Genomic DNA, 23,580 nt, shown 5'->3' with positions numbered 1-23,580 from the left:
TTTGCCTGTATGCGATCTGTATCTGTTTTTTGTTTTTTTTAATGACAGTTTGAAGGTCTCAATTTTGATATATTTTAAATCTGACATGGGTCACTTTTGTATGCGGTCCTAGATTTGACATGTACCGTATTTGTCGGACTATAAGTCGCTCGGAGTATAAGTCGCACCAGCCATAAAATGCATAATAAAGAAGAAAAATACATATATATAAGTTGCACCGGAGTATCAGTCGCATTTTTAGGGGAAATTGATTTGATAAAATCCAACACCAAGAACAGACATGTCATCTTGAAAGGTAATTTAAAATAAAAATAGAATAGGCAGCAACAAGCTGAAGGTGCGGTATGCTAACGTTACATAAACACATAAACAAGGAACTGAGTACGTGTTTGACGTAACATATTAAGAGTTATTCGAATAACTATAGCATAAATAACATCCATTTATCGAAACATCCGCGTCATTCCAAATCATTAAATCCAATGAAATCTTCATCCTCGGTGTCACTTATAAACAACTCCGCTAACCCCAGAAGTAGAAGATGCAGCGCTTCCTCTTCTACGTGGCTTACATCAGACTCATTGTCAGTTGCAGTTCCAATTATTCCACAGGCCTAGAGCGTTTTAGTGTGAAAGTAACATGTGAAATGATATAGTGTGTTAATAATTTCACACAAGTCGATCCTGAGTATAAGTCGCACCCCCGGCAAACTATGAAAAAAACTGCGACTTATAGTCCGGAAAAAACGGTATTAGGAAAATTGTTAATATAGTTTTTTAATTTATGTATTTTAAGAGAAAATTATTCAAAATAATGAACAGTATGTTATGTTGGGTGGCAGCATGGTTAGCACGTCCGCCTCACAGTTCAGAGTTGCAGGCTTCGACTAAGGCGCTGGCCTTCCTGTGTGGACTTTGTATGTTCTCCCCGTGGCTGCGTAGGTTTTCTCCAGGTACTCTGGATTATTCCCATATTCCAAAGACATGGTAGGCTAATTGACCACTCCAACTTGTCCGTAGGTGTGGTTGTGAGTGTGAATGGGTGTTTGTCTATGTGTGCCTTGCAATTTGCCACTCAACGAGTTCAGGGTGTCCCCCGCCTACTGCCCGAAATCAGCTGTGATAGACTCCAGCGTGTCTACGACCCTCGTGAGGATAATGGATGGATGGGTGGACTATGCCGTGCTTTCAGCAAATGTATCATTCGTAGTACACAGTGGAGTATTTGGGGTTTGCTGTTTAAATGATGAACAAATACCGAACGCACATTTTGGGTGCAAGTCTAAGCTCTTTAAATACACTGTAAAGAGTTTCACTGTAAAATAACAGTCAATTACTGGCAGAAGGGATGCAGTAATTGTTATTTTACAATGCACCTACCGTAATTTATTTTAACATTGTATTACTGTTTTTTGAATTACATTATATTACTATAGGATAACAGTGGGTGGTGTGATAAATTTACGATGCATCCACTGTTTATTTGAACAGTTATGTACTGCATGGTTGACATTGTTGTTTTAGCATAGTTATGGCCAACAGTAATCCTTTTTGTTCTCATGAACAAGTTTGCCTGATTCATTCTGCAACGGTGCTATCAGAATCTGACTTGAGCTGGTTACTAAATAGTTTTTGTGTGGGTTTGTCCTTAGGCTCCCGTACAGGTGATTCTTTCATTATTATTTTTTTCTCGCATATCCTGGTCAAGGCCGTGAGGAGCTTATGCCTGCTCACATCATGTTCTTCTGTGAAAATGTGCGTGACAATTTGACTTGAATTCGAAAATTCTCATTCGGCTTTAGTTTATAAGAGTCACTTTGCTTAGAAATGATGTTTTATTTTATTTGTTTATTATTTTTTTACTTCAAAGACTTGGAGACTTGGAGTTGAAGGATGGTAACATGACAGATGGCAACACAATAAAATGTATTACACATTTTCTACACTGTTATTGTGTCATGTACAATGTGATTCATTTATTTACTGGATGTTCACACTGCCCAGTGGCACATACAATTAATCTAAGTTGCAACAGAGTGAATATCAGGCCTTAAACACAGCGCTACTACGTCGTTACTGTGCGTCCACCTCCGATTGTTGTCAAGGAGACGGATGCACTGAAATTTAGGGCTTGTCATAGTTGTGTTGTGCTATGGAGAGAAAATAAGTAAAAGAGATGAATGTGGTTGTTTATATGACGTAGAAAGGGACACTTTTAGACAGCAATATTACAAGAGTTATGAATGAAGTACAACAACTGTTAACTCATATTTAATCACACATTTGATTTATTATAAAAAAATCCCTTGATTTTTTTTTATTCATTGATTAGCCAATTTTGATAGACTTAACTTTTTTTTTTAAACTTTTTTTTAGTTTGCTTTAGCACAGTTTTCCCTACTTTTACTCATCTTTAATGGTCTTCTGCATTAAAAAAATCTTTGATACCTGAGAAGAAAGAAATATATTTACAAATATAAATATATTTAATATATACTATGAGTGCTCTGATCAATCGGCTGAGCGTTATTGGTCGATATTCGTGAGAAAGTGATTGATCATTGAATTCAGTCAGGCCCTTGATGGCCAATCAGTCACATTTTCTCTGGCTCTAACTCTGGTGAAAGTATTTTCACAATGCTATTACCGTAATTTTCGGACTATAAGTCGCACCGGAGTATAAGTCGCACCAGCCATAAAATGCCCAAAAATGTGAAAAAAAACATATATAAGTCGCTCCGGAGTATAAGTCGCATTTTGGGGGGCAATTTATTTGACAAAATCGAACACCAAGAACAGTCATGAACGAGCAACAACAGGCTAAACGATGGGTATGCTAACGTGACATAAACACAAACGAAGAGCTGAGAACGGGCCTGATGTAACATTCAGTCATTTAAAAAAAACTATTACATAAATAACACGTTTATAAAACCATCTGTGTCACTCCAATTTATTAAATCCATCGATCGTCCTTTGTCAACAATGCCGTGTGCCGCGCCGTAGTTCAAATTATTCCACAGGCCCATACAACGATATATAAACTATATTTTAAATAACTATCACATAAACAACAATATTATTAAACCATTTGTGTCACTCCAAATCATTAAATCCATCGATCAAATTTCTCGTCTTTTATCGATCGTCCTTTGTCAATGCCGTGTGCCGCGCCGAAGTTCAAATTATTCCACAGGCCCATACAACGATATATAAACTATATTTTAAATAACTATCACATAAACAACAATATTATCAAACCATTTGTGTCACTCCAAATTATTAAATCCATCGATCAAATTTCTCGTCCTTTATGTCAACAACGCCGCGCGTGAGCAGCTGACGTCAGCCTCGTGAGTCAGTTGCGACTCCTTTTATTCCACAGATGTAGTATATAAATATATTGTAGCGTTAACAAAGTACAAGGGAAGACGTGGGTTTGGTAAACGGACCTTTATTTAACAAAACAAGAGTTCAACGAACCAACAACTATGAACTGTAACGATAAAAACATATAGAAGTTGCTACACGAAATAAAATATATATCAAATAACTATAACAAAAATAAAAAAAAATTCCAAACCTTCTGCGTCAATCCTATTCATTAAATCCTTCAAACTCTTCGTCCTCCGTGTCACTTTCAAACAAAGCCGCGACTGATGCCGGTAGTACGCAGGGCCCTTCGTCATCTCCGTCGCTGACGTCAGACTCCTCGTCAGTTTCAATTGGAATTATTCCAGTTTTTCTAAATCCTGACAGAATGATTTTGGGTGTAACCGAAGCCCACGCTTTGTCGATCCATCCAATGACGTCCAGGAATGTTGCACGTCGCATTCTCCCGGTTGCCGTGAAGCTGTGTTCTCCGTCCACCATCCACTGCTCCCACAGGTTACGCAGAACTGCTTTAAAGCTCCTATAGAGGCTTTGCAGTCACGTGGTTTTATCACGTGATTTTGTGTTATGCCGCCATCTTGGCGGTCAACTCGTCAGCTCGTTCCTACGTGTTTGTATAGATTGTTTGATTTCTGCGCTACATTTTCACCGATTTCATCCGAATTATGGCTGATTTGCTATCCAACGAAGTTGGGCATTTGGATGAAGAATCCAAGAAACGTTACAGAGAGAAGTTGAACCTTGTTGGCACAACGGATCCGTACCTTTTACCGAGAAGCATGCTAAAATCGCCCGAGCATTTTGCAACAGCCGACCTGCCTGAACTCTCATATCCAGATATTTAGAATTACCTCGTCGATTTGTTTTGTAATGGCATTTCATAACTTGACATATTAAAAAACTGAATAGAGTGAAATCATTCAGATACTGTACCTGTCTGTTCAAGTTGCTACCATTTTTATTTTTTGTTTATTTTTGCATGATGCCACATTTGATTGGCTTGAAAACTTAACCAATAAAAATGTTAACCTTGTGCCAATGGCTTGAAAACTTTACCAATGTAGATTTTACCTTGTGCCAAATGAAGTAACAAAAACCCTCTTGTTAAAAAATGCTACATTAAAAAAAAATTGTTTCACAAGGTTCATAATTTTTGGGGAAATTTCCTAATGCATTCACTCGAGAATTAATTGTTCAATTCCAATATGAAGTTCAATATTTACATTGATAACGTTTTCAAGCCAATCAGATGAAGCATCATGAAAAAATAAACACAAAATAAAAACGGGGGGGGGGGGGGGGGGTGAACTGAAGAAATCAACCCATTCCCTGCCTTGCTGCTCTTGCTGCCTTTCTAAAAATGCACCCAGCATTTTCAACAATCATATTTCTATCATCCCATATTGTATTATTTCACATTTTGTGAAACAAATCAGGGGTGAATAGTTTGTTTACATACCTGATATGAAGTCCTCATTGCATATCCTTGTGTAAATCGTAGGTTTCCATCGTTCACGACGAATATCCGCGATCCATTTATCACGTTTTTTCATGTTCGCCGGAAATCTATAGAAGCTAAGATTTGGTTTATCGCCTCGTCTATTGCTACATCCAACAGCACAGCAGGTATCCGGCATTTTTAAGCTCAAATAGCAGCAGATATAACAAGAAAGCGTGTGTGAGTCGTTGACCGGCACTGAAAAGTTGACCGCCAAGCTAATGTGGGTAGCTTGATGACGTCAGCTGCAAAGCCTCTATTCACGGAGACGTCAAGTGGCTGAAGTATTTTAGTACAGCCTCCAGGGATGATGGCAGGTATGGAGTTGACGCGTTTTAATTTCTCTTTTATCTGTGGCGTGATATGCGCTCGCATGCTGTCCATCACAAGCAGAGCTTTGTTCGCTCGGAAGAAGCCATCCGGACGCTTAGTGTAGCACTTGGTCATCCATAAGTTCATCATTTCTTGATCCATCCACCCTTTCTCATTTACGGCGACAGTAACTGAGGGGGATTGGATTTTTGGCATCGTTTTTCGTTTAAAGATGACCATTGGTGGCAATTTTGAGCCATCTCCGCAACATGCCAGCACCACTGTCAAGTGCGATTTTTCATGACCAGTAGTTTGTATATTAACACTCCTCTGCCCTTTTTCTGCAACACTTCGGCCCATGGGAATGTCGAACGTGAGGGGGATCTCGTCCATGTTAATAATATGATCCGATGTCACGTTATGCTCACTTACATGCTTCTTAATGAAATCACGGAAACAGTCAATTTTTACTTGGAAGTCTGGTGGGAGTGTTTGGGACATCGATGTTCTTGCTCTGATACAGAGGCGATTGCGTTGCATGAAGCGATGACACCAAGAAGGTCCTCCTTGAAAATCTTTTAAATTCATCTCCTTGGCCAGCACCTGGGCATGGATTGAGAGGCGATTGCGTTGCAAGAAGAGCCTCTCACTACAAAGTCATTTATATTCATGATTTTGGCAAATACCTGGGCGTGGAGACGCAACTGCACTGTTGATAAGCCTCTCCCAGCAGCACGTTGCTCAAGAACCCATGTACGAACTCGTTCTTCGAGCTGTGGCCACTTAGCTTTTAGCCCGCGATTAGCTTTTTTCGTTTTCTTCATTTCGCTAAGAGTAGCCTCCGCTTTTCGCCAATCCCTTACAAGTTTCTCACTAACTCCAAACTTTCTTCCTGCTGCTCGATTACTGTTTTCGGCTGCATATTTTACAACTTGAAGTTTGTAACTTGCAGAATATGAGTTTCTTTTTGGTGCCATTTTTGTTAAGCCCTTCCCAGTTGATGAGTCACGGCCAACGGTGAAATTTAGAGCGACCTCATCCAGTTTCGTCTGAAATTTTTTTTTTTTTTTAGCTGTAGTTTTTTGTTTTGTTCATTTGGTTGTTTCATCAAAGTCAAAGTCTGCTTTATTGTCAATTTCTTCATATGCCAAGACACACAAAGAGATCAAAATTACGTTCCCACTATCCCACGGTGACAAGACATAGTACACAACATGCATACAAGTAAACAACACAAAAAATAAAAACAAGAAGGCACAAACAATGAATAAATAAGAGTGATGAATAAATAATAAATAAGCAAATAACATAATAAATATAAGAGGAGCAAAAATGGAGCAAGTGTGCATACAGTGGACTTGGATATGGCGCTTTAAAGTGTTAATTACTTTATTTTATTTTTTCTCTCTATTTTTCATGTTTTGAATATGTTCAAGATAAATATATCAAAGCATGTGAAGTGATCAACTATACTAAAAATAACATGTGAAGTGCTATACTTTTATGTAAGTCATGTGTTAATGATCAAGTAAAAATTTGTGAAAAAAAACATATATAAGTCGCACCTGAGTATAAGTCGCCCCCCCACCCAAACTATGAAAAAAACCGCGACTTATAGTCCGAAAATTACGGTATTTGTTTTTAGCATAATCTCACAATTTCACAAACAACCTATAGCCACAGTTTGTTTGAAAAAAAAAAGAAACTGACAAATGTTAGCATTTAAATATGACAGACATTAAATTACTGATAACAGAAACACACTTGTATAGCTATGGTCTTCTTCCCCGCCTTTTCTTTTTCATCTTTTCCGGCAGCCACGAGGAGCATTTATTTTCTATAGTTTTTCAGTCGCCGCATCGCAAAATTTGGGCACCATAGAGCCTTGTGTAACGCTTCCACTATAAACAGATGTGTGATATCTCTATCCATCCATTTTCTGTACCGCTTGTCCCCACGGGGGTCGCAGGTGTGCTGGAGCATATCCCAGCAGTCATCAGGCGGGGGACACCCTGAACCGGTTGCCAGCCAATTGCAGGGCACACAGAGACAAACAACCATTTGCACTCGCACTCCCTCCTACAGGCAATTTGGAGTGCTCAAACAGCCTACCATACATGTTTTTGGGACATGGAAGGAAAGAGGAGTGCCCGGAGAAAACCAACACAGGCACGGGGAGAACATGGAAACTCCACAGAGGGTTAGGGTTAGGTGGAATCGACCTTATATACCTTATATATAGTATATATTTTGTTTTAAACCACATTTTAGAGCTACAATTTCAATACGAATATTGTGATAGTACGATATATTCAATTTTGCTGTCAGAATATGACTTGAGCTGGCTACTAATTAGTTTTTGTGTGGCTTTGTCCTTATGCTCCCCTTACAGGGGATTCATTCGTTCATTTTTTTTGGTCGCATATCCTGGTCAAGGCCGTGGGGAGCTAATGCCTGCTGACATCAGATGTAGGGTGGACTGCACTCTGGACTGATCATTCATCAATCACATTGCACATAAACTATTCACACTCACATTCACAAAAAGACACAAAAAGTCACATGACTTAAAGTCTTAAAATAACAGAGTGGCAACACCACTTCCTATAAATAATGAATTTATCACTGCAGCGCATAAAGAGCAGCATGCCTGATCCTGCTGTGCTCTGGGAGCTGATGTTTATTTTTAAATCAAGCCCAACGCAGGGCACCGTTGAAATGCGGCATGAGAGCAAAACCTTTCAAGTTGGCTTCACAGAGACAAGAAGCAAATGGGTCGTGACATTTAGCAGAGAAGCCCATTGACATAAAACAGAAACAAATGAATTCCTCTTTAATAATGACTTATGATGATCCACCCCTCCGAACAGTGATCAAAACCTCAGCACCACTCCCACCTTCAGCAGTATCATACAGCAACTGTTGCTCCTAAGCAACCACGAACATGCTATGTGTCACTGTGGACACACTGATAATGCAGCTTTTAAGAGTAAAGCTTCGCTGAGACGCTGGAGATACAGATGTGTGGTTTGCAGTATCAAAAAACGATGCATTGCTTAAAAGTGTGTTAAATGCTGGAGGATGGATGTATCAGCATCTGCACAATGTGATGTATACATTGTAGTTTTGGAACATAGTTGGTAGTTCTACCACTAGTGATGGGGGTTGATTGTAATAACTAATTCCAAAGTCATCAGCCACTCAAAAACATTTGTCATGTCGTAGTGACTAACAAAATGTAGCTTTCTTGCTGTTATTGCATGTGTTTATATCCACATTATAGAAGTAGTATTATACACAGTGGAACCTGCAAAGGGGAACACAATTTGTTCTCTGGAGATTTGTTATGGAAACATCGTTCAGGGTAGTTGTTGTAGTTAAGACCAGACATACCGAGACGAAGACATTACTAGGACTCGAAAGTATCTCAACCAAAACAAGACCAAGACTTTTGGAGGTCAAATTGCGACAAGACACCCACCCCCCCTAAAAAAAAGAACAAAATCTGGTGGTATTTACTTTGTACCAGTTAGCACAGTGTTAGCTTTCAGTTTCATTGCTGAGCCAAATGATGAAATTTCTGCAGCTGAAGCACCAACATAGAGGACAGTGTAGACTAGAACAGTGTTTCCCAACCTTTTTTCATTCACGGCACACCTTTTCATTGGAAAATATTTGGTTGGTTAAGGTTGCAAGGTTTGTCAGTTGACCATCTTACCATATTGGCGTGATATACGTACATGGCATGAACTATTGGTGTTCAGATACCTAGGTACTGTCTGGCAATAGGCAACAGGTGGGCAATTAATTTTGCAAAGCGTTCACATGAGAAACTCGAACGTTTGCCGAGGGCCTAGCCAACATGGCAACTTTGATTTTGAATATATTATTAGGGCCCGAGCATCGAACACTGCAAGGACCATTGTTGATTGATTGATTGATTGATTGATTGATTGATTGAATATTTATTGATCCCCAGGGGTGGGGAAATTCAGGCCCCAGCAGTATCCATACCACAGAGTGGGTATACAAAACACACACAGATGGCATGAGCGCAACTCAATGAGCTCTCAAAAGGCTGCCACACAACGGCGCCACAAAGAAAGTCAGAAAGTGCTCAAGATAAAAGCCATCAAAGCAAATCAAAGCTAAAAGACAAAGGAAAAAAAAGTAACAGCGGCCAACCAGCACCCCCCAATACAAGAGAACACCCCAAAACACACAAAATAGCCTCCACGGGGTCCATAGACAGGTGTAAGGGCAGTCCAGTTCAACGGTGCCCAATGGACCGTGGTCGTGAATCGGTGAAAACATCACAAAGCAGGCAAACGTGTGAGCAGCGTCCTGGGCACCCAGTCGGGGCACGTGCAGATGGTCACCACGGGGCTAGCATGGCAAAAGTCGTTGGTTCCGACGAGCACGAGGGAGCGGACTCCCCACAGGGGTTGCGGCTGCAAGGCCAAGGCGAGGGACCCGGTCATCACTGGCCGGATAAGCAGGAAGCCGTCGTAGAGTTACGCCGGTCTCGACCGAAGATCCCGGTCCCAGGAAGAAAAAAAAAAAAATCCGATCCGAAGAGATACCGAGGTGCGGTAGAAGGCACCAGCATCGCCGAATGGACAAAAAGACAGAAAGAAAAAGGAGAAAAGAAGGAAATAAAGAGGAAAAGAGAGAACACTGCTGGGAGGCAGCCACTCACGGCGCCATACCGAGGAAAAAAAAAAAAAAAAAAAAAAAAAAAACAGGGTCTAAACAGGGCAAAACATGTTTGTGTCATATTAACTCTCCATCCACATTGAACACTTTGTACTTGAACTCGATATTCTTTTTGTCAAGTACAAAATGACCTGATAAATATTATGCGAAATTCGAGCACTTTTGCTGCATTGCATATTTATTTTACAGGGCTTTGGACTGCGACCTCAAATAAATCGTTCGTTCGTTCGTCCGTTCGTTCGTTCGTTCGTTCGTTCGTCCGTCCATCCATCCATCCATCCATTCATTCATTCATTCATTCATTCGTTCATTCATCCATCCATCCATCCATTCATTCATTTTTATTTGCGTCCAACAAATCAAGGAGAAACCAGCAGACACATAGGTTCTCAGCCAATCAGAGATAGTGAAGGGCGGACGCACGCACGCACGCACGCACGCACACACACACACACACACAAGTGTTGGAATATCTGGACCACAGTCAACAAGAGGAGGTTCCCAACTGTGAATGGAAACATTACACAACATTCTACATTTTACATGAATTGACACAACAGTGTACAGTACAGTACATTCTTTGAAAATTCATTTTTTATACCAGATATATTGAACAGTATTTCAATATACCGTAATTTTCGGACTAAAAGTTGCTCCGGAGTACAAGTCGCATCAGCCATAAAATGCCCAAAAAAGTGAAAAAAAACATATATAAGTCGCTCCGGAGTATAAGTCGCATTTTGGGGGGCAATTTATTCGACAAAATCCAACACCAAGAACAGACCTGACCGAGCAACAACAGGCTAAACGATAGGTATGCTAATGTGACATAAACACAAACAAAGAGCTGAGAACGGGCCTGACGTAACATTCAGAGTTATTAAAAAAAACTATTACATAAATAACACGTTTATAAAACCATCTGTGTCACTCCAATTCATTAAATCCATCGATCGTCCTTTGTCAACAATGGGTGCGCGCCGCTGACGGCGCTTGCACTTCAAAATATTCCACAGGCCCATATAACGATATACAGTGCCTTGCGAAAGTATTCGGCCCCCTTGAACCTTTCAACATTTCGCCACATTTCAGGCTTCAAACATAAAGATATAAAATTTTAATTTTTTGTCAAGAATCAACAACAAGTGGGACACAATCGTGAAGTGGAACGAAATTTATTGGATAATTTAAACTTTTTTAACAAATAAAAAACTGAAAAGTGGGGCGTGCAATATTATTCGGCCCCTTTACTTTCAGTGCAGCAAACTCACTCCAGAAGTTCAGTGAGGATCTTTGAATGATCCAATGTTGTCCTAAATGACTGATGATGATTAATAGAATGCACCTGTGTGTAATCAAGTCTCCGTATAAATGCACCTGCTCTTTGATAGTCTCAGGGTTCTGTTTAAAGCGCAGAGAGAACCATGAAGACAAAGGAACACACCAGGCAGGTCCGAGATACTGTTGTGGAGAAGTTTAAAGCCGGATTTGGATACAAAAAGATTTCCCAAGCTTTAAACATCTCAAGGAGCACTGTGCAAGCAATTATATTGAAATGGAAGGAGTATCAGACCACTGCAAATCTACCAAGACCCGGCCGTCCCTCCAAACTTTCATCTCAAACAAGGAGAAGACTGATCAGAGATGCAGCCAAGAGGCCCATGATCACTCTGGATGAACTGCAGATAACTACAGCTGAGGTGGGAGAGTCTGTCCATAGGACAACAATCAGTCGTGCACTGCACAAATCTGGCCTTTATGGAAGAGTGGCAAGAAGAAAGCCATTTCTCAAAGATATCCATAAAAAGTCTCGTTTAAAGTTTGCCACAAGCCACCTGGGAGACACACCAAACATGTGGAAGAAGGTGCTCTGGTCAGATGAAACCAAAATCGAACTTTTTGGCCACAATGCAAAACGATATGTTTGGCGTAAAAGCAACACAGCTCATGTTCACTGTCAAACATGGTGGTGGCAGCATCATGGTTTGGGCCTGCTTTTCTTCAGCAGGGACAGGGAAGATGGCTAAAATTGATGGGAAGATGGATGGAGCCAAATACAGGACCATTCTGGAAGAAAACCTGTTGGAGTCTGCAAAAGACCTGAGACTGGGACGGAGATTTATCTTCCAACAGGACAATGATCCAAAACATAAAGCCAAATCTACAATGGAATGGTTCACAAATAGACGTATCCAGGTGTTAGAATGGCCAAGTCAAAGTCCAGACCTGAATCCAATCGAGAATCTGTGGAAAGAGCTGAAGACTGCTGTTCACAAACGCTCTCCATCCAACCTCACTGAGCTCGAGCTGTTTTGCAAGGAAGAATGGCCAAGAATTCCAGTCTCTCGATGTGCAAAACTGATAGAGACATACCCCAAGCGACTTGCAGCTGTAATTGCAGCAAAAGGTGGCGCTACAAAGTATTAGCGCAAGGGAGCCGAATAATATTGCACGCCCCACTTTTCAGTTTTTTATTTGTTAAAAAAGTTTAAATTATCCGAGCGCCGGCCCCCGACTTCTATCCACGGAGGTGAAAGAGAGCTCCGTAGAGTAGGTGCGTAAAAGCCATAATAGTTTTTCAAACCTTCTGTGTCACTCCAAATCCTTAAATCCTTCAAACTCTTCGTCCTCCGTGTCACTTAGAAACAAAGCCGCTAATGATGCCGGTAGTAGGTGGGGCCCTTCGTCATCCCGTGATCAATCTTTGTCCTTTTTGTAAACAACCGCCGCGCCACGCCGCGTTGCGCTGCTGACGTCACTTGAAATTCAAATTACAGTAATCCCTTGCTACATCGCGGTTCGTTTATCGCGGTTTCACTTTTTTTTTTTTTTGTTGAAATTTTTGAAAAAAAACACATAAGTCGCTACTTATTATAAGTCGCCCCCCCCACCCAAACTATGAAAAAAACCGCGACTTATAGTCCGAAAATTACGGTACTCGGTTCGGTGGTGCACTGGTTAGCATGCCCGCCTCACAGTTCGAAGGGTGCAGATTCGATTCCACCTCCGGCTTTCCCTGTGTGGAGTTTGCATGTTCTCCCCCGTGCATGCGTACGTTTTTCCCGGGAACTCTGGTCTCCTCCCACATCCTCAAAACATGCTTAATAGGTCGATTGAGCACTCCAAATTGCCCATCGGTGTGAGTGCGAGTGCGGATGGTTGTTTGTCTCTGTGGCAACCAGTTCGGGGTGGTTCCGCGGGCCGTACAATTTAAACCCCCGATCTCGGGTGACGTTAAAAGAGCTTAAAGAACAAAAAAGGACAGCTGAATCACACTCATCGCATGCTTGCTGCAGAAGCACCATGGTGTACTTTCATAACGTCGGGAAATTGCAAGCGCACTGCGCTGCATATTCATTATTTTATGTTGATTGTAAAATTTTTACATAAGAATGTGTGTGCATGTTTGTGACGGGATTGCATAGAGGCTGTAGTTTAGGTGTGGGTTCAACTTTCTCATTAAGTGAAACTTGACCCCTTGTCTTACCAATTAAAAATAAAGATTGTAAAAAATATTATTTCATTTAAATTTATTTAACAAAAATTGGGAGGAGACCTGATTACCGTAATTTTCCATGTATAATACGCCCCCATGTATAATACGCACCCTAAAAATGGCATGTCGATGCTGGAAAAAAGCCTGTACCCATGTATAATACGCACCCAAATTTTGACTCCTACTTAAGTCCGTAAACGTAAAATTATATCTTTGGGAACAACCGGATGTTATTCTGCCGGTCAGTATCACTGCGCATGCGCTAGCAAACTCGATAGCGAAGAAATATGTGAGACTCTCAACGGGATCACCAATATTTGAGTGATGTTCCAGTTATTTATTATCTTTCTGTGTGTTCACAATTGTCATGGTGATCTTTCTGGTGATTTCTTAACTAGGCTGGATGTATTTTTTTTGTTGCCGTTGATTTCTCCGACTGCCCAGAAAGGCACCACCGCGATCAGTTAGGTTAAAATGAAAAGAGAGGAAAGTGACGTGCGGATGCGCGATTGACAACAAACAAGAAGAAAGGTGATTTCAAGTTTTATTTCGAGGGAGATTTTCTTCAAAAAAAAAAAAAAAGAATTTGTACCCATGTATAATGCGCACCCCAGATTTTAGGACAATAAATTAGTTAAATTTTGCGCATTATACATGGAAAAAGACGGTAATTAATTATGACATATAGTGTCAGTGTATAGCAGGGGTGGCCAACCAGTCAGAGACTAAGAGCCACATTTTTTTACTGTGTACCGCAAAGAGCCACATCCCATCCCTCCCCCCCCGAAGCGAACACGCAGCGTTTGACGTCCCATTAACACCCTCCCCCCCGAAGCGAAGCGAACGTAAAGGAGCCGCATGAAACCCGGCAAAGAGCCGCATGCGGCTCGCGAGCCGAACGTAAAGGAGCCGCATGAAACCCGACAAAGAGCCGCATGCGGCTCGCGAGCCGCGGGTTGGCCACCCCTGGTGTATAGCATCTTCAGCAATGAAACAATAAACCTGCTCCTGAGTGTTCCAATGATTTCTTCATCTCAGTTTTAAGCACCACCCCGTTGACATGTTGACTTCATAAAAATCGTCTCACTTGTTTTCACGAATAGATTATACAGGTGAAATGTACAGATCTTGCAACAAGACACGTGCTGAAGAAAAGAAAGCAAATCAACATTGTCACGAAGCGCCCACCTTAATCATCCATCCATAGTACCCCTATTTTCAGGACTGATTGTCCTCATTGTCATGTGTGTACTGGGGCCTGTCCGAGCTGACTGCGACTATAAATCCTGTAGTGGTTATTTGTGGAAAATCCTCACAAATCTTAAACAGACCTGGTCTGAAGTATGTATTGTTATCAGTCACGTACACATTTATTGTTGCAGTCGTAAAAGCTTTCTAATAAACGAGTTGCTCTGTCCCCCTCTCCTTCTTCCTCCCTACTTTTATTGGAGAGAACCGGCCCACCCGCCACAGACCGGATTAAAGTGTGTCGTAATAGTTTATGCCTTTATTGGTCGGATTAGAATTGAGCTATTGAATTAGGTGTCAGTAACTGCAGTAGAAAACCATGCTTATCATCAAAGAGGATTGAAATCCAGATGAATTACCATCTGACCACTTTCAGTTAAATGCAAAGAGGATAAAAAGCACTTTTAGTTAAGTTGAAGAAAGGTTTCTTGTGTGTCCATGTGAGCGTGTATGTACGTCTCTATCTGTAACCATCACTGTTGTATAATAGGGTGGCGGAAGGAGTTGATTACGTAATTTTAACTCGAAACAAAATAAATGTGCGTGTTTGTGTGAAGGAGGTCATGGTGAAACAGCTGTTGTGGTGTTTCTAATGAATAAAATCCCTGTCCTAGTGATGTGTGTTCCCACTGCTTTACTGTGTGAGAGTAAAAGAAAATTTTCACTGAAATCCTTTTTCATGCCATCTCCCTCTGTCATTTCCATTATCCTACACTTACGCTATCCATAGATATTATTGAGAAATGGAGGTGTGTGGGAGAGTCCATCAACCCTGAATTTCTACAGTTGAAAAGGGAGATAGTAAAGGGCATTCTATCTGATCTCAGATGTTACTGTAGTTCATATTGTCAGCAGACATTGGAGCTGACTAAATATTTAATCTTTTTTTTTTTTTTTACTAATGTATAAGATCGCCAGACAAATGTAGATAGCAGACAAAAGCTATAGAAAGAAAACTAAATATAGTTTCTAAAGCTACCTGGACCTGTGTGGAAAAAGTACTTGATCTCTAAATTTAGTAGCAGGTTGAAATCAAACGTTTTGTCTAACTGCCAATGTGTCTTGTACTAATCTGTGGAGATATTTTGGTCCACTCCTCTTTAAAGAATTGTTTTAATTCAGCAACTCTGGACGGTTGTCGTGCATGAGTGGTTTTATTGTTTGTTAAGTCATGAACACTGACCTTAACTGAGGCAAGGGAGGTCAGCAGTTCTTATGACTCTGTCCTGGATTCCTTTTGACCTCCTGGATGAGTTGTCGCTGCTCTCTTGGTTGGGTATTTTTTTGTCGGCAGGCCGTTCATCACTGTTCCATGTTTTCTCCATTTGTGGACAACCGCTCTCACCTTGCTCTGCTGGAATCCTGAAGTTCTTGGAATGTTTTCCCCCAAACCTATGAATGTCATTTACCGTATTTTCCGCGCTATTAGGCGCACTTAAAAACTTAAAATCTACTCAAAAAACCACAGTGCGCCTTATAATGCAGAGTGCCTTATATATGGATCAATTGATGAATTTGTTGATCCATACTGGTTGTACACAGCGCTCTGCCAAAATGTTTCAGTACGTTTTAGTACGACAAGTAAATTACAAGGTCGCATCGCTTCCCAGCATTACGGCAACCGTGGTCAGGGGGCGTCACTGAATAGCTGTTGTACCCGCGAGGCTATTTTATTTAAAAAGAGGCTGTTCCGTTAATGTTTTCGAGTACGTTTAAGGATCAATATCCAACGGAATCATAAATAAGCAGCACCAAAGTGTTAAATCAGTCTTTAGTCGGTTCCGATCACTTTTATGGGAGAGTGTTTGAGAAACGTGATTGTTTACAGGGGGCTGCCACGACACTTTGCTGAGGCTCATGGGAGTCTGCGAGCTGAGGCTCATGGGAGTTTGCGGGTGGCTAATGCTATAATGATAGCTGCTATACGCACGAGGCTATTTCAACTCAAAATAGGCTGCTCCGTTAATGTTTCGAGTAAATTTACGGATCGATATGGAAGAAAAACATACTAAGTAGGCAGTACCAATGTGTTAGATCGAACTTTAGTCAGTTCCGATCATTTTATAGGAGATAGTTTGAGAAACGCGATTGTTTACAGAGGGCTCATTGGTTATTGGCTAGTGGATGCATACCGCAACCCTAGTTAGCCTCAGTTTGTTGCAGTATAGCTTCTATTTTATGCGCCTTTTAATCCGGTGCGCCCTATAAATGAAATAATTTCTAAAATAAAAAATTCAATGAGGGTGCGCCTTATAATCCAGTGCGCCTTTTGGTGCGAAAAATACGGTACTTAATTTCCCATCTGGTTTTGAATTTCTGTACATTGTGGAATTTCATTGCAGCTTTTGAGATCTTTTGGCTGACTTAATTTTCTCACACATTTCATATTTAAGTGATTTCTTGATCAAACAGCTCTACAGGTAATCAGGCTTGGGTGTAGTCGTTGAAAAGGAACTCGCCTTTCCAAAGAACGTGATTAGCCACAGTTTACTTCATGATTTAACAAGCGGGAGAAGTAACCTTTCACACAAGGCTGGGTAGCTTAACATGTTTTTTTCCACTAATAAATCCTTTGTTTTAAAAAAAAAATGCATTTTATGTTTGCCTAGGTTATATTTGTCCAATTTTTGGTGCTGAACTGTGTTGTAATTATCTTTGAAGACAGCGAGGGCAGAGATTGATTTATTGCACTTTGGCATGCTGTGAATATTGCATGTTACTAAACTTGTAGGTTGAAGGATCTTGAGACAATATAGAACCTTCCAGCGAGAATCTCTTTGGTCACGTTAGTCAGTCAGTCAGTCTGTCTGTTTGTCTGTTTGTCGAATACCACAAATAATATTTTAGCTGTTGTTGCCATTCTGTTTCATTTACTTTTTTATTTTTATTTTATACTTAAAAAAACGAGCATTTTTTTATTGGAAAGACTTTATTAGGAAATAACTACATTTTTGCAAAATGTCAGTATTTTAAACTTTGACCCTTCAGATTGTCTGCAACTCCTACAAGCATAAATACATTTTTTGGAGTTTAGAAGGGAGGGAAGGTCATGTAGTAGAATCAGTGTAAATAAGTGAAGCGGCAAAGTTGGTGAACACACAAAAATTTAGGCACTGCCGAGAATTTTGTTTACGGTTGAACAAGAGTGTTGCTGCGACCCTTTTGACTTTGAGAAGAGATTAGGCACTAACATTGCAACAACAGCATTTAAGCAGATGAAATGCCCACTGGCCAAAATTGTACAAATGCATACAATTACAGAGTGAAAGGGCAATGAATTCTTAGCATGCACATTAAACTTTGGACTTCATGAGGAACAAAAAAGAAAAACACTTAAAATGTTTAACAATGCAATCGGCACAAACATCATGTGATACTATTTGACTGGTAACATTTTAAATGGTTTTATGTTTTCATTGGACATACTAATATTTTAACTAATATTGGTTACCATCATATTATGTGTAAATGTTGCCCGTTGTCGTCCTTGAAGGGGGTCTGTGACCCCTGCTCAAGAGGTTTTTTTTCTCTGATGTTTTTTTTTGTTTCTGTTTGAATAGTTTTAGTTTTTCCTTACCTTAAAATTGGGAGAGGTCGTCAATATTGTCAAGTGTAGGCATGTGAAGCCCTTTGAGACTTTCTTTTGTGATTGAGGGCTGTATGAATACATTTGACTTGGCTTGACTTTTCATTACGATATAGCAGGAACCCAAATAAATAAAAAATAAGTTTGGTCACCTCATATTACATAAACATAACACATTGTTGAAGAACTAGTTTTGAAATTGGAGGCCAGTAAAACTGTTTGTTCAGTTATCAGTATTAGTTAGTTATTATTATTCAGTTATAGTATTTATTTTAAAAGGGAGATCAGTAACACATGACACAAATGTCAACATTTTTGAAAGTGAAGAAAATTTACAATTTTGGTATTTTAGCATGAAAAATCAAGTTGGTGCAAATAAGGCCACATAAATTGATGTACTAGAACAGATCTGGACCTCGGGCCTTGAGTTTAACACCTGTGCTACGTATATAGTCAATACTACAAACTGTTGTTTTAAACTTAATACGAGAAAAAATGCACTCCAGTGAAAGCAACACTTGATGTTTCAAGTGAGAAGTAATAAATTATATCGTGTCTCCTCAGCAGAAAACTCTTCATCTGTGCAACGTGCTGAATGCGCCATTTAAGGAGCAATGAACCATGGTGCAATGACAACAAGCTTTAAAAGGGAATGCAAAATACCGATGTACGTAATTGCTTCTGTCAGGTTTCGGATCACAAAGAGGATGAGGATGCACGTACTAGAGACCACAACACAAACACAAAGAAGAATGGGCAGGGCTCAGGATGTAAAAATCTGACAAGTCCAGTCCATATTACATCCAAAATGATGGATGATGAATTTAGAGATTTATCACTATACACCCAGTTGATATGCATATTTATTCATTTAATTGCAACTATCACTCTGTTTCTGTTCTTGCGTGTTTGCGTGTGGTAGGTGAATCAGGAGAATGTGGTGAAGGTGGGCCACAGACAGGTGGTCAACATGATCCGCCAGGGTGGGAACCGCCTTTTGATCAAGGTGGTGACAGTGAGCCGGAATCTGGACCCCGAGGACACAGCACGTAAAAAAGGTAAAATCCTATCAAATAAATACTATAGCAGGATTGTTCAAATTTTTTTTTAAAGATAATGAAAAAAAAGTCATCATTCTGACATATCAGGTGAATTTCTGTTCATCATTTCAAAACATGGACTGTACAAAGTTTTTCATACAATGTATTATCAACCTGCAGTCTGTAAAAAATCAGTTCAAATCAGTCGCAATCAGTTATTATTATATCTGGTAAACATAGAATAGAATAGATCTTTATTGTCATTGTCACATGTACAACGAAATTTAAAAAGTGCCAACCGATCCGCGCATGCGATAAAAAATATATAGAATAAATAGAATAAAAAGATAAAAAAAACAAGATAAAAACCCACAGAAGAACATACACAGACATAATCATTTACGTTTAGCTGCATTCAATGTGACTACCGCTGTAGGGTAAAAACTGTTGGCGAATCTGCTAGTCCTCGACCTAATTAATCTGTAGCGTCTGCCTGATGGCAACAGTTCGAAAAGGGAGTGGCCAGGGTGGGAAGTGTCCTTCAGAATGTTCTGTGTTTTTTTGAGACAGCGGGTTCTGTGTAGGTCTTCCAGTGTGGGGAGAGGGCAGCCAATGATCTTCTGTGCTGTGTTGATGACCCCTTGGAGCTTTTTCCTCTGAGCAGCAGTGCAGCTGGAGTACCAAACACATATACAGTACGTTAAAGTGCTTTCTATGGAGCAGCGATAGAAGGACACCAGCAGTCTCCGTGTAATGCTGTGCCTCCTCAGCACCCTTAAAAAGTAGAGTCTCTGTTGGGCCTTTTTAAGCAGCTCAGAGGTGTTCACGCCCCAGGTGAAGTCCTCCTCGATGTGGACTCCCAGGTAGCGGAAGGAGGACACCCTCTTCACACAGACCCCGTCGATGATGAGTGGTGGAATGTCCGTTTTATTTTTCCTCCTAAAATCAATGACCAGTTCTTGGGTTTTAGCCGTGTTTAGGAGCAGATTGTTCTCTCCGCACCACTCCGATAGCTGGACCACTTCGTCCCTGTAGGCAGACTCATCCCCCTTTGAGATGAGCCCCACCACGGTTGTGTCATCCGCAAATTTCACAATGGTGTTGCTGCGGTGGGCGGGGGTGCATGCATGTGTGTAGAGCGTGTAAAGCAGTGGGCTCAGTACGCAGCCCTGTGGGGAGCCGGTACCAAGACTGAGAGGTGTGGATGTATGACGGCCCACTTTCACCCTCTGGCTGCGACCCGTCAGGAAGCTCTTAATCCACCTGCAAGTATTATGTGGAAGTCCCAGGCCCTCCAGTATGTCCACCAGTCTGTGGGGGAGGATGGTGTTAAAAGCAGAGCTAAAGTCCACGAAGAGCATCCGCACATAGCTCCCCGGCTGCTCCAGGTGGGACAGTGCAGCGTGGAGGGCTGTAGCTACTGCGTCCTCTGTGGATCTATTTGCCCTGTAGGCAAACTGGTGGGGGTCAAAACCTCTGAACAGGAGTGCTGTGATGTGACCCCAGTACCAGCTTTTCAAAGCACTTCATGACCACCGGGGTGAGTGCGACTGGCCGGTAGTCATTGAGGCTGGTGATGTGGCGTTTCTTGGGCAGGGGGACTATAGTGGAGGATTTTAAACAGGATGGGACGGTGGACTCAGTAAGGGACTGGTTGAAAATCTTTGTGAAGACTCCAGCCAGCTGATCTGCGCAGTCCTTCAGGACACGCCCAGTGACGCCGTCAGGACCCGCAGCCTTCCTCGGGTTGATGGTCCGCAGCGTGCGCCTCACCTCGTGCTCCTTCACTGTGAGGGTGAAGCTGCTGCGGTCTGTGGGATGTGATGTGGCCCCTTCAGGTGGCTCGGACTCGAACCGGGTGAAGAAGGTATTGAGGACCTCTGCCAGTGAGGCGTCCCCTTCAGCAGCTCCGATGGTGGTTCTGTAGTTGGTGAGATGCTGAACTCCCTGCCACACCTGCTTGCTGTTGTTGCTGTCCAGGTGATCCTCAATCCTCTTCTTGTAGGCAAGCTGGGCCTCTCTGATGCCTCTCCTCAGATTGGCTCTGGCTGTGCTGTAGAGAGCCCCGTCCTCAGACCTGAGGGACAGGGCGGTGTCCCTCTCCTCCAGCAGCCGAAGGACCTCCCGGGTCATCCAGGGCTTCTGGTTGGGGTATATCCGTATAATTTTGTCCATTGTGACAGTGTCTGTGCAGTGCTTGATATAACACAGAACACTGTCTGTGAACACGTTCAAGTCCCGGTGTTCGAAGATGTCCCAGTTAGTCCTGTCGAAGCAGTCCTGCAACTGCTGAGAGGCGTCATTAGGCCAGGTTTTAACAGTTTTAGTGATGATAGGAGCTGATTTCCTGATGGTGGTATATGCCGGGATTAATAGCAGTGACATATGGTCAGACTGGCCCAGGTGAGGTAGCTGTTTTGCCCTGTAGCCTAGCTTGATGTTGGAGTAGACCTTGTCCAGAGTGTTTACTCCTCTAGTGGCACATTTAACATGCTGATGGAAACTAGGGAGTGCTGCTTTCAAATCTACATGATTAAAGTCCCCTGCCATGATGTGGACTGCGTCAGGATATCTGCTCAGCTGGCTGCTAATACTGCCATGTAATAGTCCGATAGCTAGCTTAGCATTAGCCTCCGGAGGTATGTAAACAACAGTCGTCATGACTACGGTAAATTCACGAGGGAGGTAAAAGGGCCTGCATTTAATAGTCACGTACTCCAGGTCCGGGCAGCAGTGACTGTCTACAGTCACCATATTAGTACACCAGTTGTTATTGACGTACATACAGAGCCCTCCCCCCTTGCTCTTACCGGAGTTCTCAGTCCTGTCATGACGCTGTGTGGTGTATCCTGCTAGCTCGATAGCAGAGTCCGGTATGAGTGGATGAAGCCAGGTTTCGGTGATCAGTACCATGCAGCAGTCCTTCACGGTCTGGTTCGCAGACATCTGTAGCCTTAGTTCATCCATTTTGTTAGCAAGAGACCTGGCGTTGGTAAGAAACAGGCTAGGGAGCGGTGGTTTGAACGGCTGCTTCCGCAGCCTGGTTAGCGCGCCGGCCCTGAAGCCTCGTTTTTGCCTCCTCTCTCTGCGCTGCCTTCGCTTCCTCCCAGCGGGGATGGTGATCCAAGGGGAGCCGGGGCGCCTGATGATATCCTCCGGTATGTTTTTCGAGCGGTGAAACTCCGCTGCGACACTCAACTCGCAGCAAACACCTATCCTGAGGAGCTCCTGCCGGTTGTAGGTGGTGTATGATTGACATACAGTGGGTACAAACACTAACAAAAAACAAACAATGCGTAGATCGGGAGAGCACTGAGCCGCTGCAACTGCGTGCGCCGCCATCTTTCCGTAGTCCGCCATCTTTCCCTAGTGCATTCTAAAATGTCAAATTCATTAAAAGTTTGTTTTTCCTCCTTAGTTTAGCCCTAATTTAGTTATGCTGTAATACTAGCGGTTTGCCAATTTGTATTATTTATCTTAATCAGCACTCTTTGTTCGTTGTCGAAATAAACTTTTAAATCCTCAATACATATGTTGAGTATATCCCACTATGTCCTGTGGACTATATGACCATTCGGAATGCAACAAATTCAGTGGATTCAGAGTCATTTGTCCATCATCACACTTTTTTTGGAATTCGTTGGATACAGGCATTTGATTGAGCCTGTAATAGTAATAAAGATCATAGCTCAAAGAGTTATAAATGTTGATGATGTTTTAGCATTTTTACTTTGAATTAGAGAATCGTTAGCCAAGGTAACACACCTGAATCTCGATTTTACACGCTTCGATATCACGCGACTTTCTGTCTAACATGGTTTGGTTATGGACCCTTTTTTTGTCGTGAATACAATTTCAAGTAGTATTTTAAATGGATGATATAAGGACCGTACGAAGCTAAATGACTAGCACGTAAACCTTAGCGCAGTGGTTCTTAATCTTGTTGGAGGTACCAAACCCCACCAGTTTCATATGCGCATTCATCGAATCCCTCTTTAGTGAAAGATAAAATATGTTTTTCACTGGTGCACAAAATGAACCGTGGATGAACATCACCTTGTTCAAAGAACAAAACCAACACAATGCATGAACTCAGAAGATTTAGGTGTATCGTATTAGTGCGTCCTCGACATTTAGGAAATGCTCTCCCTTATAAAACATTTGTAAGGCTGTTTCTGGAGGATTTTAACCTCTGCATTATTTACATCTATTTTACTTCCTCATGGACCGCTTTTTTAGTGCATTATATGGACTTGTAAGAAAGCTTCCATTTTGTGACTCCAGTTTATCAG

The 23,580-nt window shown here is 41.6% G+C and overlaps 1 protein-coding gene across 4 annotated transcripts in view; it reads left to right on the top strand.

Moving 5' to 3' along the window:
- shank2b (SH3 and multiple ankyrin repeat domains 2b) overlaps positions 1–23,580 on the top strand; it is a 252,715-nt gene that overhangs the window by 173,432 nt on the left and 55,703 nt on the right. For all 4 annotated transcript variants that reach the window (XM_037247312.1, XM_037247310.1, XM_037247309.1 and 1 more), the window contains one exon: positions 19,171–19,306. In XM_037247312.1, coding sequence (XP_037103207.1) covers positions 19,171–19,306 — 136 coding nt within the window. The remainder of the gene's footprint in view (positions 1–19,170; positions 19,307–23,580) is intronic.

Source organism: Syngnathus acus, chromosome 3 (assembly GCF_901709675.1).
Source record: "Syngnathus acus chromosome 3, fSynAcu1.2, whole genome shotgun sequence".
Taxonomy (NCBI): domain Eukaryota; kingdom Metazoa; phylum Chordata; class Actinopteri; order Syngnathiformes; family Syngnathidae; genus Syngnathus; species Syngnathus acus.
This window is presented reverse-complemented; position numbering and strand designations above follow the sequence as displayed.